This window comes from Staurois parvus, unplaced genomic scaffold (assembly GCF_062004578.1).
Source record: "Staurois parvus isolate SC_StPar_1 unplaced genomic scaffold, SC_StPar_1.0 ptg000078l, whole genome shotgun sequence".
NCBI lineage: Eukaryota > Metazoa > Chordata > Amphibia > Anura > Ranidae > Staurois > Staurois parvus.
In genome coordinates, this window is record NW_028317874.1 from 11,804,120 (window position 1) to 11,817,662 (window position 13,543).

General features: G+C 41.4%; 1 protein-coding gene across 6 annotated transcripts in view; it reads left to right on the top strand.

Annotated features, from left to right (window-relative positions):
• LOC149469265 (phospholipid scramblase 2-like) overlaps positions 1–13,543 on the top strand; it is a 136,708-nt gene that overhangs the window by 90,771 nt on the left and 32,394 nt on the right. For all 6 annotated transcript variants that reach the window (XM_089669540.1, XM_089669543.1, XM_089669541.1 and 3 more), the window contains 3 exons: positions 3,116–3,283; positions 6,740–6,870; positions 11,691–11,733. In XM_089669540.1, the coding sequence (XP_089525666.1) occupies positions 3,116–3,283; positions 6,740–6,870; positions 11,691–11,733 (342 nt within the window). The remainder of the gene's footprint in view (positions 1–3,115; positions 3,284–6,739; positions 6,871–11,690; positions 11,734–13,543) is intronic.

A 13,543-nucleotide genomic window follows, 5' to 3' on the forward strand; every position in this document is an offset into this window, starting at 1 on the left:
TCTCAGCGCACTTTCAGTGTCACATACAACTCCTGCTCCTCCACTCCGCTTCCTCTTTCTGTTGGGGTACCCCAAGGTTCTGTTCTTGGGTCCCTCCTTTTTCTCTCTATACCTCCTCCCTGGGCCAACTGATAACCTCCCATGGCTTCCAATACCACCTCTATGCTGATGACACCCAGATCTCTCTCTCCACTCCCCAGCTCACCCCCTCAATCTCCTCATGTATCACAAATCTACTAAGCGACCTATCAGCATGGATGTCACATCACTACCTTAAACGCAATCTTTCAAAAACTGAGCTTGTAATATTTCCTCCTCCCTGATCCCCCACTCACGACCTTACCATTAAGATCAACAGCACAACCATTGGTCCTTCCCCTCATGCCAAGGTGCTAGATGTAATCCTAGACTCTGACCTCTCCTTTGGGCGCCACATCCACTCACTGGCCAAATCCTGCCACCTCAACCTCCGGGACATTTCCAAAATCCGCCCCTTTCTGACCAATGACACCACAAAACAACTTATCCACACCTTGGTTATAATCCCACCTCGATTACTGCAACTCCCTCCTCACTGGTCTGGTCTACCATTACACAGGCTATCCCCCATTCAGTCTATTATGAATGCTGCTGCTAGACTCATACACCTTACCAACCGATCAGCGACTGCTGCCCCTCCCTGCCAATCCCTCCACTGACTTCCACTAACCCAACGTATAAAATTCAAAATACTATCCACAGCTTACAAAGCCATCCACAACACTGCCCTTAGCTACATCACCAACCTTATCCACAGATATCGCCCAAATCGCCCACTCCGCTCCTCTCATGATATCCTCCTCTTTAGCTCCCTCATCACCTCCTCCCACGCTCACCTCCAGGACTTCTTCAGAGCCTCTGGAACTCCCTACCAAAGCATGTCCGGTCAGCCCCCACCCTGTCTGCCTTTTTAGGTGATCTTTGAAAACTCACTTCTTCAGCGAAGCCTACCCCACCTCCACCTAAGAACTGTACTTGAATCACCTCCGCCAGATCATCCCCTGCAGCTATCACCTTTTGTATCACCTCCCCCTTCCTTTAGATTGTAAGCTCCACGAGCAGGGCCCTCCTATTCCTTCTGTACTGAAATGTATTGTAATTGTACTGTCTCCCTTATATTGTAAAGTGCTGCGAAAACTGTTGGTTTGTATATAAATCCTGTATAATAATAATAAGTTACTAAACATCTTCAGCACTACAGATCAAATCTAGTTGAATGTGACTGCTAGCTATACCATGACCTCGATAAATAAAAGCCTTTACAGACATTTGCCATTAATTAATACCATTGTAGCAGTTGGTGTGTAACACAGTTGAGTGGTATGAATACCTTACTGGATGAACAGGTAGAGTAGGGCAGGCTTTAAACCACCGTATGGGATTTTTTTGTTTGTTTTTTTGCTATCTGTGTTATTGGAGAGATTTCCATCCACTTCCTGTCCCGTGGACTCGTCAGGAAGTGAGAGGATAATTTTTCAGTTGTCACAGGAACAAGTGTTCCCATTGGAAGATTTCCACTGTGTTCCAGTTCTGGTGGCTACTCAGAATTTTGAATTTAACCTTACTTTCATTCCCCTCGGCGTACTTGAGACAATTTAGAGAGAGTGAATCTCTCAGTAGTAAAAACCTAAAAAAAATGGTTCTAACGATGGTTCTAGTTCTAACCCTTCATCACTCAAAATCTAAAAAACTGTCAAGTGTACTCCTGTAAATTGTGCTGTTGTTGACTGCTCTGTAAGGTCCTTGAGCAGCAATGCAAAGAATTAAGGTGAAAATATTTTAGTTGGATGGCATTTAAAATGAAAATGCATTGCAAGGTTTATAAGAAGAGTATTCTCCTTCTAAACCCACTGGTCTGAACGAAGAAAAAAACAAAAAACGAGAGAATGCCATACAAATACAAGCAATGTTAGTGAGGCGATCTCCCTCACTGTATCTCTTGCGCTCTGATGAAGGGACTGCCCCTCTCCCCTTCTTGCCAGAACACTGATGAGCACTTGCAGCCATTGGCTGCCAGGATTGATCCAATGCCGGTCAGATGCTGTTTTTCCAGCATGCCCATGTTGTTGGTTTGTGGGGTTTTTTTTTTTTTTAATTTAAAATAATCACATCATACTTGCCATCTTTCAGTGCAATGGTTTTTCACAGAGCATCCCTGATCCTCCTCGTTTTTTAGGTCCCACTGGCACTTCTGGCACTTTCCCCTTGCTGATTGCCCCCAGAGCAAACCACTTGCTTAAAGGCACTCATGCCTACTTGCTCCTGAGCTGGCTCTGACTCTATGGGACACAGAGAGCTTGGCTCAGTCCTGCCCTTGCCCGCTCCCTCCTCATTGGCTGTGATTAACAACAGCGGAAGCCAATGGCTCTTGCTGTTGTGTCTCAGCCAATTAGGAGAGAGAGACACAGGAAAGCTCCTACTCTTGTGCAGCGCTGGATCAAAATTGGGCTCAGATAAGTATAGAAAGCATGAAGGTAAAAAAAACCTTCACCCATTACAACCACTTTAAAAGACCAAAGGTGGCAAATGTGAGGTTAATTTTTGAGATTTACATACACTGATGTACTGGAACTGAGCAGTGTCAGATTTACCCTACTTCAATTGAATTTTAGGCAGAATTTTATCACAGAGTGGCTTCAGAAGAAGATGTGCCTTTTTGGAGTGGTCCAGCCAAAGGCCACCCTTTTGAAAAATAGACTACATACAGAAAAATACATTAAAGTATATACTTGTATTTTAAAGCGCTGAGCAAACTGTTGGCGCTATATAAATCCTGTATAATAATACATGTATAAACCCTGTATGGGTGGGTTATTTAAAAAAAAAATTCCTAGAAATGTACCAATTTTAGTAAAAGTTACATAACTGATTACAATCTCTAGTAGAAATATATTGCAAAAGTAGTTTATTAAGCTGGAAATGCATTTGTTTTACCCTATATATTTTGAAATTGTTAGATATCTACTTTATTGCAGTACTCAGTTCTGCAATTACCTGTTTTTAAGTAATTGTGTACTACTACATGGTCATATAGGGAAAAAAAATGGTTAAAACTTGTTTCCTATGTCTGGTTTAGATGGAAACTATGGATATGATGGAAATTCAGGACACAACTATCAGGCTGGAATGGGCCCAGCTGCAGGATATCCCAATGCACCGCAGGGATATTACCCTCCTCCAAATGCAGGACCAGGCATGCCCTCTCCATATGGATATCAACAACTTCCCCCAGGTGGATACCAAGGTGGGTGTTGCTATGTAACTTTTATTTGGGATAAAAGAAAAATTCAAAGGCTTAGTAACCTATGAAGGACATATGCCAAGAATATATAGTTGGCCTGGATGGGACTGCTTCATAATGCAACGAAGCATGCCCAGGAAAACCCTGCAAGTATATTGATGAGAGGAAATCGTGTGTTTTTCATACATTAATTGGGGATGAAAACTTTCTATTGCACTATAATTTAATAGGTTTGGGCATCGCAAGCATGTATAAAATCCTTTTCATATTCATTTTTATTTGGGGAATGCAGTTTGATGGAGGGAAAAAATATAGGACCAGTTTTTGGCTTTCAGATCACCTGTGTTTCCAGTAAGAAGTCTTGCATCCTGTAAACATTTTGTACAGGTTTAATAGGCTGGTGAACAAGCTACCCCTGTGTGTCAGCAGAGGGAACTCTTAAGCTGGGCATATAGAGATCGAAATTTCTCCAGTTCAGCAGGGACCAGACAAATTTCAACTCCTGTGTAGGCAGGCTAGTTGTACTGATCAACTTCTGTACTGCCACCCTGTTGGGTTTTTCCTGATTGTCTATAGCTGATAGCACTGAGTATACTGTATTTTTACTGTGGGGAAGTCTCTCAATTGTCAGAATAACTCAGCAGCTAGGTTTCCCCCATCCATATCGTGTGTGTGTGTGTGTGTGTGTGTGTGTGTGTGTGTGTGTGTGTGTGTGGTTTTTTTGGTGTTTTTTGTTTTACCTTTAAGTCATGTCAATCCTACAAACCTTTTTTTGCTTGAGTGAACCTGTGTTGATGGGCCTGGCAGATGAAAATACCAGTCTTGCAGTCAGATGTGCAAGGACTTTCCTGCAGCATTCGTCTTAATATCCATGTTGGTTTCAGGTAGTTGTCCTAATCTACAATAAGCGGGAATGTACAGCGCTGAGCGAACTATTGGCACTTTATAAATACTGTATAATAACAAATCCTGCAACACTTTCATAGTTCGGCGTATTGCAAAATGTAAGTTTGCTTCAGGCCGAAATAGTAATTACATGTTTACAACAACTTGTGTGTGTTGTTGTTTGGTTTTTTTTCTCTTTTCTCTTCCATCTCAATACAATTGTAAATGTAGGGCACACTCCAAGACCAAATTTGTGGTTGTAAAACCGTAATCTTATCTATTTGGACTGTGATAGTGCTGTGCTTTTACAAGCTAATGACTTTAATGGACAAAAAGAAAAGCACCATAATTGGCTAACCTTTTCCCTGAGAGGAGGTCTTGTAATGGATACATGCAGCAATGCATTAGGTTATGCTTTTCATGGGAAGATTTCCTGACCCTCCTAATCAAGAGTGAAGAAAAAAATGTTTCATTGGAAATGTCTTCAATGGGAAATGGAGACTCATGAAATGGATTACTTATGTATAATATTGACATGTGAGAATGTTGCTGCTAGAGGACCTGCTGTCTATATTGAGTAGAATAACTCCCGATTTGAATAAAATTAAAAATGGGATTTATTTTCTGTTAATACAAAACTGTCAAGGGTTACACTTGACAACTAATGACTAACAGTTCCTGTTTTGTCAATGCCTCACTGCTAAGCTTTTGTTTGTCAGTAGTTTTATGGTTGGACAGTTCATGCTTGGTACACATGGGCACTGGAAAAAAATTAAAATGCTATGAAGTAAATTTAGAATTCATGCACTAATAAATTTGTGAGAATATAACATAATAGGACATTTCCCACATTAGACTACTTTCACAGTATACTGTGCTTGTATAACTGCCACTCTGTAGATAAACTGACTGTATTTTACTGTCCCACTAGCTAATCTCTTCTGCAGTTGTAAGACAGACTTTTGTGGGGTTTTTTTTGTTTTTTTTTATCAAGCTTTAAAAAAAAATTAAATGTTTGTTTATACTTGGTACTAAACGCCTATTGAACTCATGGCTAAAATTTAAAACATGACTACAATAAAAAAATTTTGTTATGGGATAAAAAATATAATAATAATATTATTATTATTATACAGTATTTATAAAGCGCCAATAGTTCGCTCAGCGCTGTACATTACAAAGGGGGACAGAACATGTGACAGAACAATAACAATACAATGCAAAACATGAGGGGATCGAGGGCCCTGCTCTTTCGAGCTTACAATCTTGGAGGGAGGGGATGGTGGCACAGGAGGAGAAAGCTGTGGGGGATGGAGTGGTAGGAAGAGTGGAGGAGGTCGGCAAGTTAGCAGGGCGTGGGGTAGGCTTCCATGAAGAGGTGGGTTTTCAGGGTGCGCCTAAAGGAGAAGAGAGTAGGTGATAATCTGATGGGTTGGGGCAGGGAGTTCCAGAGGATGGGTAACACCCTGGAGAAGTCCTGGTGGCGGGCATGGGAGGAGGAGACCAGGGAACTAGAGAGGAGGTCTTGTGAGGAGCGGAGTGTGCGTGCTGGGTGGTACTTGGATATTAGGTCGGTGATGTAGTTCGGATCAGTATGGTGGACGGCTTTGTACGTCAGTGTTAGGATATTGAATTTGATCCGTTGCGCAATCGGAAGCCAGTGGAGGGATTGGCAGAGGGGGGTGGCGTAAATGGAGTGGTTGGAAAGGTAAATAAGTCTGGCAGCCGTATTCAGGATCGACTGAAGCGGGGCTTGCCAGCGGCGAGGCAGGCCAGTAAGGAGGGAGTTGCAGTAGTCGAGTCGTGATATGATGAGGGAGTGGATGAGCTGTTAGTGGTTTCTGGGGTTAGGAACATGCGTATTTTGGCGATGTTGCGGAGGTGGAGTCTGCATGAGTTTGTTAAAGATTGGACTTGGGGCTGGAAGGATAGGTTGGAGTCCAGAATGACACAAAGTACTCTGGCCTGCGGGACGGGTTTGATGGTGGTGTTGTTGGACATGATGAAGTCAATGGGGGGTGGGGTCCGGGCTGGGGGGGAAGACAAGAAACTCAGTTTTGGAGAGGTTCAGTTTAAGGAAGTGGAGCGACATCCAGTCTGTCGCTCAGTAGGTGTGTGATTCGGGCAGAGACTGAGGGGGTGAGGTGGAGGGTTGAGAGATAGATTTGTGTGTCGTCGGCATATAAGTGGTAGTTGAAGCCGTGAGAGTGTATGAGCTGGCCAAGGGAGGAGGTGTAGATGGAGAAGAGAAGGGGCCCGATGACGGAGCCTTGAGGGACCCCAACAGAGAGGGGGAGTGAGGGGGTAGCATTATAGGTAACTCTGAAAGAGCGTTGTGACAGGTAGGATGAGAGCCAGGAGAGAGCAGAATCTCTGAGGCCGAGGGAGTGTAGTTTTTTGAGGAGGAGGGGGTGGTCGACTGTGTCGAAGGCCACGGAGAGGTCAAGGAGTAGGAGCACTGAATAGTGGCCATTAGCTTTGGCGGTTAGCAGGTCGTTGATGATATACTATGATGAACAATCTTATTTTGGTGGATATTGAATTGTCTGTAATTGTACACTTTAATTTCAACAGGCTTTGCAGGTCAACCTAACTATGGCCCTCCTGTGCAAAATCAACCAATAGGGCCAGGTGGCCCATCTGCTTGGATGCCGGCACCTCCAGCTAACCCAAACTTCCCACCAGGTTTAGAATATTTCAGTATGGTAAGTGGTTCTATTTCCACATGTACTTCTAGTTCCAAATGCCTTTCCCTGTTATTTAGGAAATAGTTTGTTTGTTCTTCATGTACCCATGATTTCCATTCATTCCATATAAATATTATAGTCACTTGAATGGGGAAAGCAGAAGGAATGGGATAATTCACTTTTAGAACATTCCTTACACAGTTGTCAGGATTAGCTGTGCTTCAGCCTGCTGTATACTGAAAATCAAGCTCTATCAAGAATACTGCCACATACTATGGCCAATGCTGCACTGCACTAAGAATATACAGATGTTTAAAATCCTTTCCACTTGACAGAATATGGTCTCCTTTCTTGAAGAATTTCCTTTATGAGCACCTGTTGGTTCAGTCGGTGATATTGTCATCCATTTCCATAAAATGCTAAACCTGCTGTATAACATTTTATTTATCCTTTAGTGTTGCTATGCTTGGCATTTGGATCACAAAAGTGTTTCAGACAGGAGTGAAGGAAACAAAGGTCCACTCAACTTGCAAAAATCCCCTTTTAGGGGGAACTAAGCTAGGCACCACATAATGTCATCTAAAAATAATTTACTATCTGTTAAGTCTCTAGTCTGTTTTTGATTTATTAAAGGGGCAATGTTTGTTTTCACAGATTTTCTTCTACCAGACCAACAAAAAAACCCTCTGATATTGTAGTGCAATAAGGGTCCATTCACATCACAACACAGTGCACATGTGTTTGTACATAGGTTTAAGTACATTGTGTTGGGCAGCTCTAACACCGTAAGAACATGCCCTGCTCTAATTTTCAAAAGGCAGCATACCAAAATGCACAGAGCATTTGCAACTGTGCATTATGGTGCACAGCAGTACGCTGTATATGTGCAATGGGGTGCAGTTGGCAAGGCACCGAACACACACAGGGGCTTACTAAAACCAGAAAGTGCAAAATCCGGTGCAACTCTTCATAGAAACCAATTGGCTTCCAGGTTTTTTTGTTTTTTTTGTTTTTGTCAAAGTTTACATGAAGAAGCTGAAGTTAGAAGCTAATTGGCTACTATGTACAGATGCACCAGATTTTAGTAAATCAACCCCATAGTGTGTTGTGATTAAAGATGAGCGAATCGAACCAGGCGAACCGGAATTCGAGTCGAATTTCAGGAAATATTCGATTCGCGGCGAAACCGAAATTTTGCCTACTTCGGGTGCGCGAATCGAACATTTCCCGATCAGCCGGCAAAAGTGTCCCTGCAGTGAGCTCCGCTATTTCTGACAGTTCTCTGACAGAAGGAACACATGTTTAGCGGTTGAAACATTGTATCTATTAGTTTACATTTAGGATACAGATGTTTCAACCACTGTACATGTGAAGAAGCTGTGAGAGAACTGTCAGAAATAGAGGAACTCTGCACATACACTTTTTGCCGGCTTGGAATTATTCTTCTTTTCATCCTACTTCTTTTTCTTCATCCTCATCCTCAGAAGAAGAGGATGAGGATGAAGAAGAAGAAGAAGAAGTAGGATGAAAAGAAGAATAATTCCAAGCCGGCAAAAAGTGTATGTGCAGAGTTCCTCTATTTCTGACAGTTCTCTCACAGCTTCTTCACATGTACAGCGGTTGAAACATCTGTATCCTAAATGGAAACAAATAGATACAATGTTTCAACCGCTGTATGGAAGGACAGTCCCAGAACTGTCATTAATAGTCTATTTCTGACAGTTCTATGACATTCCCTCCATACAGCGGTTGAAACAGCTGTATGGAGTGAATGTCCCAGAACTGTCAGAAATAGACTATTTATGGCAGTTCTGGGACATTCACTCCATACAGCGGTTGAAACATTGTATCTATTTTTTTCCATAAATGACATTCTGCAAATACACTTAGAGGAGCGCTGCAGATACACTTTTTGCCGGCTTGGAATTATTCTTATTTTCATCCTACTTCTTCTTTTTCTTCTTATGAGGATGAGGATGAAGAAGAAGAAGTAGGATGAAAATAAGATTAATTCCAAGCCGGCAAAAAGTGTATCTGCAGCGCTCCTCTAAGTGTATTTGCAGAATGTCATTTATGGGAAAAAAATAGATACAATGTTTCAACCGCTGTATGGAGTGAATGTCCCAGAACTGTCAGAAATAGACAGAAACTGTCACAGAACTGTCCTTCTTCTCATCCTTCTCCTTCTTCTCATCCTTCTTCTCATCCTTCTTCTCATCCTTCTTCTCATTCTTCTCCTTCTTCTCATCCTTCTCCTTCTTCTCATCCTTCTCCTTCTCCTTCTTCTCATCCTTCTCCTTCTTCTCATCCTTCTTCTCATCCTTCTCCTTCTTCTCATCCTTCTCCTTCTTCTCATCCTTCTCCTTCTTCTCATCCTTCTCCTTCTCCTTCTTCTCATCCTTCTCCTTCTCCTTCTTCTCATCCTTCTCCTTTTCCTTCTTCTCATCCTTCTCCTTCTGCTTCTCCTTCTCCTTCTCCTTCTCCTTCTTCTCATCCTTCTCCTTCTTCTCATCCTTCTCCTTCTTCTCATCCTTCTCCTTCGTCTCATCCTTCTCCTTCTCCTTCTTCTCATCCTTCTCCTTCTTCTCATCCTTCTCCTTCTTCTCATCCTTCTTCTTCTCATCCTTCTCCTTCTTCTCATCCTTCTCCTTCTCCTCATCCTTCTCCTTCTTCTCATCCTTCTCCTTCTCCTTCTTCTCATCCTTCTCCTTCTCCTTCTTCTCATCCTTCTCCTTCTCCTTCTTCTCATCTTTAAATGGATCCATTTATGGAAACAAATAGATACAATGTTTCAACCGCTGTATGGAGTGAATGTCCCAGAACTGTCAGAAATAGGCTATTTCTGACTGTTCTGGGACACTCACTCCATACAGCGGTTGAAACCGTTGTATGGAGTGAATGTCACAGAACTGTCAGAAATAGACAGAAACTGTCACAGAACTGTCCTTCTTCTCATCCTTCTCCATCTTCTCATCCTTCTCCTTCTCCTTCTTCTCATCCTTCTCCTTCTTCTCATCCTTCTCCTTCTCCTTCTTCTCATCCTTCTCCTTCTTCTCATCCTTCTCCTTCTCCTCATCCTTCTCCTTCTCCTTCTCCTCATCCTTCTCCTTCTCCTTCTTCTCATCCTTCTCCTTCTTCTCATCCTTCTCCTTCTTCTCATCCTTCTCCTTCTCCTCATCCTTCTCCTTCTCCTCATCCTTCTCCTTCTCCTTCTTCTCATCCTTCTCCTTCTCCTTCTTCTCATCCTTCTCCTTCTCCTTCTTCTCATCCTTCTCCTTCTTCTCATCCTTCTCCTTCTCCTTCTTCTCATCCTTCTCCTTCTCCTTCTTCTCATCCTTCTCCTACTTCTCATCCTTCTCCTTCTTCTCATCCTTCTCCTTCTTCTTCTCATCCTTCTCCTTCTTCTTCTCATCCTTCTCCTTCTTCTTCTCATCCTTCTCCTTCTTCTCATCCTTCTCCTTCTCCTTCTTCTCATCCTTCTCCTTCTCCTTCTTCTCATCCTTCTCCTTCTCCTTCTTCTCATCCTTCTCCTTCTCCTTCTTCTCATCCTTCTCCTTCTCCATCTTCTCATCCTTCTCCTTTTCCTTCTTCTCATCCTTCTCCTTCTGCTTCTCCTTCTCCTTCTTCTCATCCTTCTCCTTCTCATCCTTCTCCTTCTTCTCATCCTTCTCATCCTTCTTCTCATCCTTCTCCTTATTCTCATCCTTCTCCTTCTTCTCATCCTTCTCCTTCTCCTTCTTCTCATCCTTCTCCTTCTTCTCATCCTTCTTCTCATCCTTCTCCTTCTTCTCATCCTTCTCCTTCTCCTTCTTCTCATCCTTCTCCTTCTCCTTCTTCTCATCCTTCTCCTTCTCCTTCTTCTCATCCTTCTCCTTCTTCTCATCCTTCTCCTTCTTCTCATCCTTCTCCTTCTTCTCATCCTTCTCCTTCTCCTTCTTCTCATCCTTCTCCTTCTCCTTCTTCTCATCCTTCTCCTTCTCCTTCTCCTTCTTCTCATCCTTCTCCTTCTCCATCTTCTCATCCTTCTCTTTCTTCTCATCCTTCTCCTTCTTCTCATCCTTCTCCTTCTCCTTCTTCTCATCCTTCTTCTCCTCATCCTTCTCCTTCTCCTTCTTCTCATCCTTCTCCTTCTCCTTCTTCTCATCCTTCTCCTTCTCATCCTTCTCCTTCTCCTTCTTCTCATCCTTCTCCTTCTTCTCATCCTTCTCCTTCTCCTTCTTCTCATCCTTCTCCTTCTCCTTCTCCTTCTCTTTCCTCATCTCCAAGGGCATTTAAATTAAAGGTACAGTGTTCTGCACTAATTTAAAGGCTCTCTGAAGCCTAGAAACCCTTTTTATAAGTCATCTTCGTAGCGAAGAAATTCGCATCGAATCGAATTTCACACTGGAATTCGCCGAATCAGCCGAATCGAATTTTTGAGAAATTCGCTCATCTCTAGTTGTGATGTATTATTGTAACAAGTGTTGTGTTGTGATTGAGCTCTAATAATGAAAATATTTCCTACCTTTTTGGGTAGACTTCCAGTCATGTCTCCAGGACTGGAAGTTGGAAGTATTTCCTATAGAGACACCAGCAAAAACCTGACAGATGTCCTAACCTTTTTTCCAGTATACACAAAAATAAAAAGGTTTTTACTGTAGTTCCACTTAACCAAATGCATCTCTTTACAGATGAAACATGTTTGCTAAGAGATCTTGGGATTTAGTAAGGGCTCGGTCATTACAATCGGGCTCACAATCGGAGCCTTCAAATTAAGTTTTTAGTAATCCATTTTCACTTGCATCGTAATAATATTCTCTGTGATTCGCTAATGAAAACATTCCTTTATTTTTTTGCAGATAGATCAACTACTTGTCCATCAGCAAGTAGAGCTACTGGAAGGTATACTACATTAATTTTATGGGGTTAATACTAGTTTGAGTGAACTGTTAAACCCTGAGAGTTTTAATCTGTACCACTCCATCTCAAACATTTTTAGTGTTAGGAGCTTAGCAGTGTTTGACCATCAAGTAAAGTGAAAAAGATGAATTTTTATATTCCACCTGGTTATCAGGACTGTTTCATAAAAAGAACTACAGTATAGACAGATGAGAGGCCTGATAACACTGTTCAACAAATTTTTATTTTTTGCCAGTTTTGGAAACAAAAGGATCCATTTCTTAATGAATTTCACATTCTGAGTTCAAATATAACAATGAAATTTGTCAATTGGCTCTAGTTTTTCTGTAAACGGAAAGTTTTCTACTATAGGCGTAATGACTACATAATGCACAATAATTATATAGATAGATGTCTTTCCACAAATATAAAGCAAGTGATATTGACTACATAACAAAGCCTAAATGGCATAATATATTGCATAGGATTACCAAGAAAAATTATAGCCATAAGCTAAGTTGAATCATTTTAATACTTAGGATTCTCACTAGTTTTGTCTTCAGTTTGTGTCGGTTTTGCTTCTCTTGGCTTTTCTCTTGTATTCGAGGAAAGGGCTATCTCTTACAACTGCATGTGACTACACGCTTCAGGTTCTTCCTCACTTGACTCAACCACGAAGGATTCTGGTGCTTTAGGAATTGGTAGCCCCTCTCCATGAGGAACTGGACGTATTGCCGATGGAATATTTGGATAGTGCACAGATAACTTTTTCTTCTTATTTAGCCCTTTTACAATTGGAGGCACCATACAAAAGTAACAATTACTAACATGATCTGTTGGCTCTCTCCAAATCATTGGCACAGCGAAAGGCATAGATGCCTTTTTTCCATTCAACCATTGCTCCAGTGCCGTCCCACAAGAATTGCAGCATATATGTGGTGCCCAGCTCTTGTCCTGGTCTCCTATCTTGCAGCCAAAATACAAGTTGTAGGCTTTCTTAATCATTCCTGTTATCCTCCTTTTTTGTGAGATAAAAGTTATTTCACAGCAGATATAGCAGAAATTATCTGCTTTATTCACACAAGTTCGAGGCATTACTGAGTAGCCTATATAAGCATAAAACGAAATGTAAAGACGCTGTCGAACTACAATCAGCTACAGATACTGCAGCTTTTATGCAGTGAAGTGATGCAATTAAAGGCTAATATTGCATCATCTCAGTATACATGCAATTTTCTATTGGTCACCAGTATCAATTGCGCAATATGCAGCTGAAGTTGCATCATAATTTTGAATGGCTTACGTCATTAGATGGGTGAATATATCATGGAAACTAGAGCCAATCAACATTTTTTAGGGTCATTTTCGTTTTCAGCACCCCAAAATTATGTAAGATTAGCTAATTTTATGCCCAAAACTTTTTACCTGTTGAACAGTGTAATTGGTTTGCTTTGGACTGCAGGAATAAGTAATAAGCTATGGGGAAACCTACATGCCTCATCTTTTGTATGGCTTTGGCTTACCTGTCAATTCATACAAGTGACCTATATAACCAGAACATCTGTCAGAACAAGGGCCAATACTATTTTTTAAATAAAATGGTGCGGATAAATGTCATCAGGATTATCTAACAATTTTTCTAATGTTCACAAGAATATGGAATTATATTATTTTCTTGATAAATATGACCATGGGTTATATGTGCTTTTAAAATGGTGTAGAATTTATTACAAAAAAGCTTTTGTTTTTTTCAGCTAAACCTTTGTTTTTACAAAAATCTATTTTTGTTTTCTTTTATGTATGGTTATAAGTT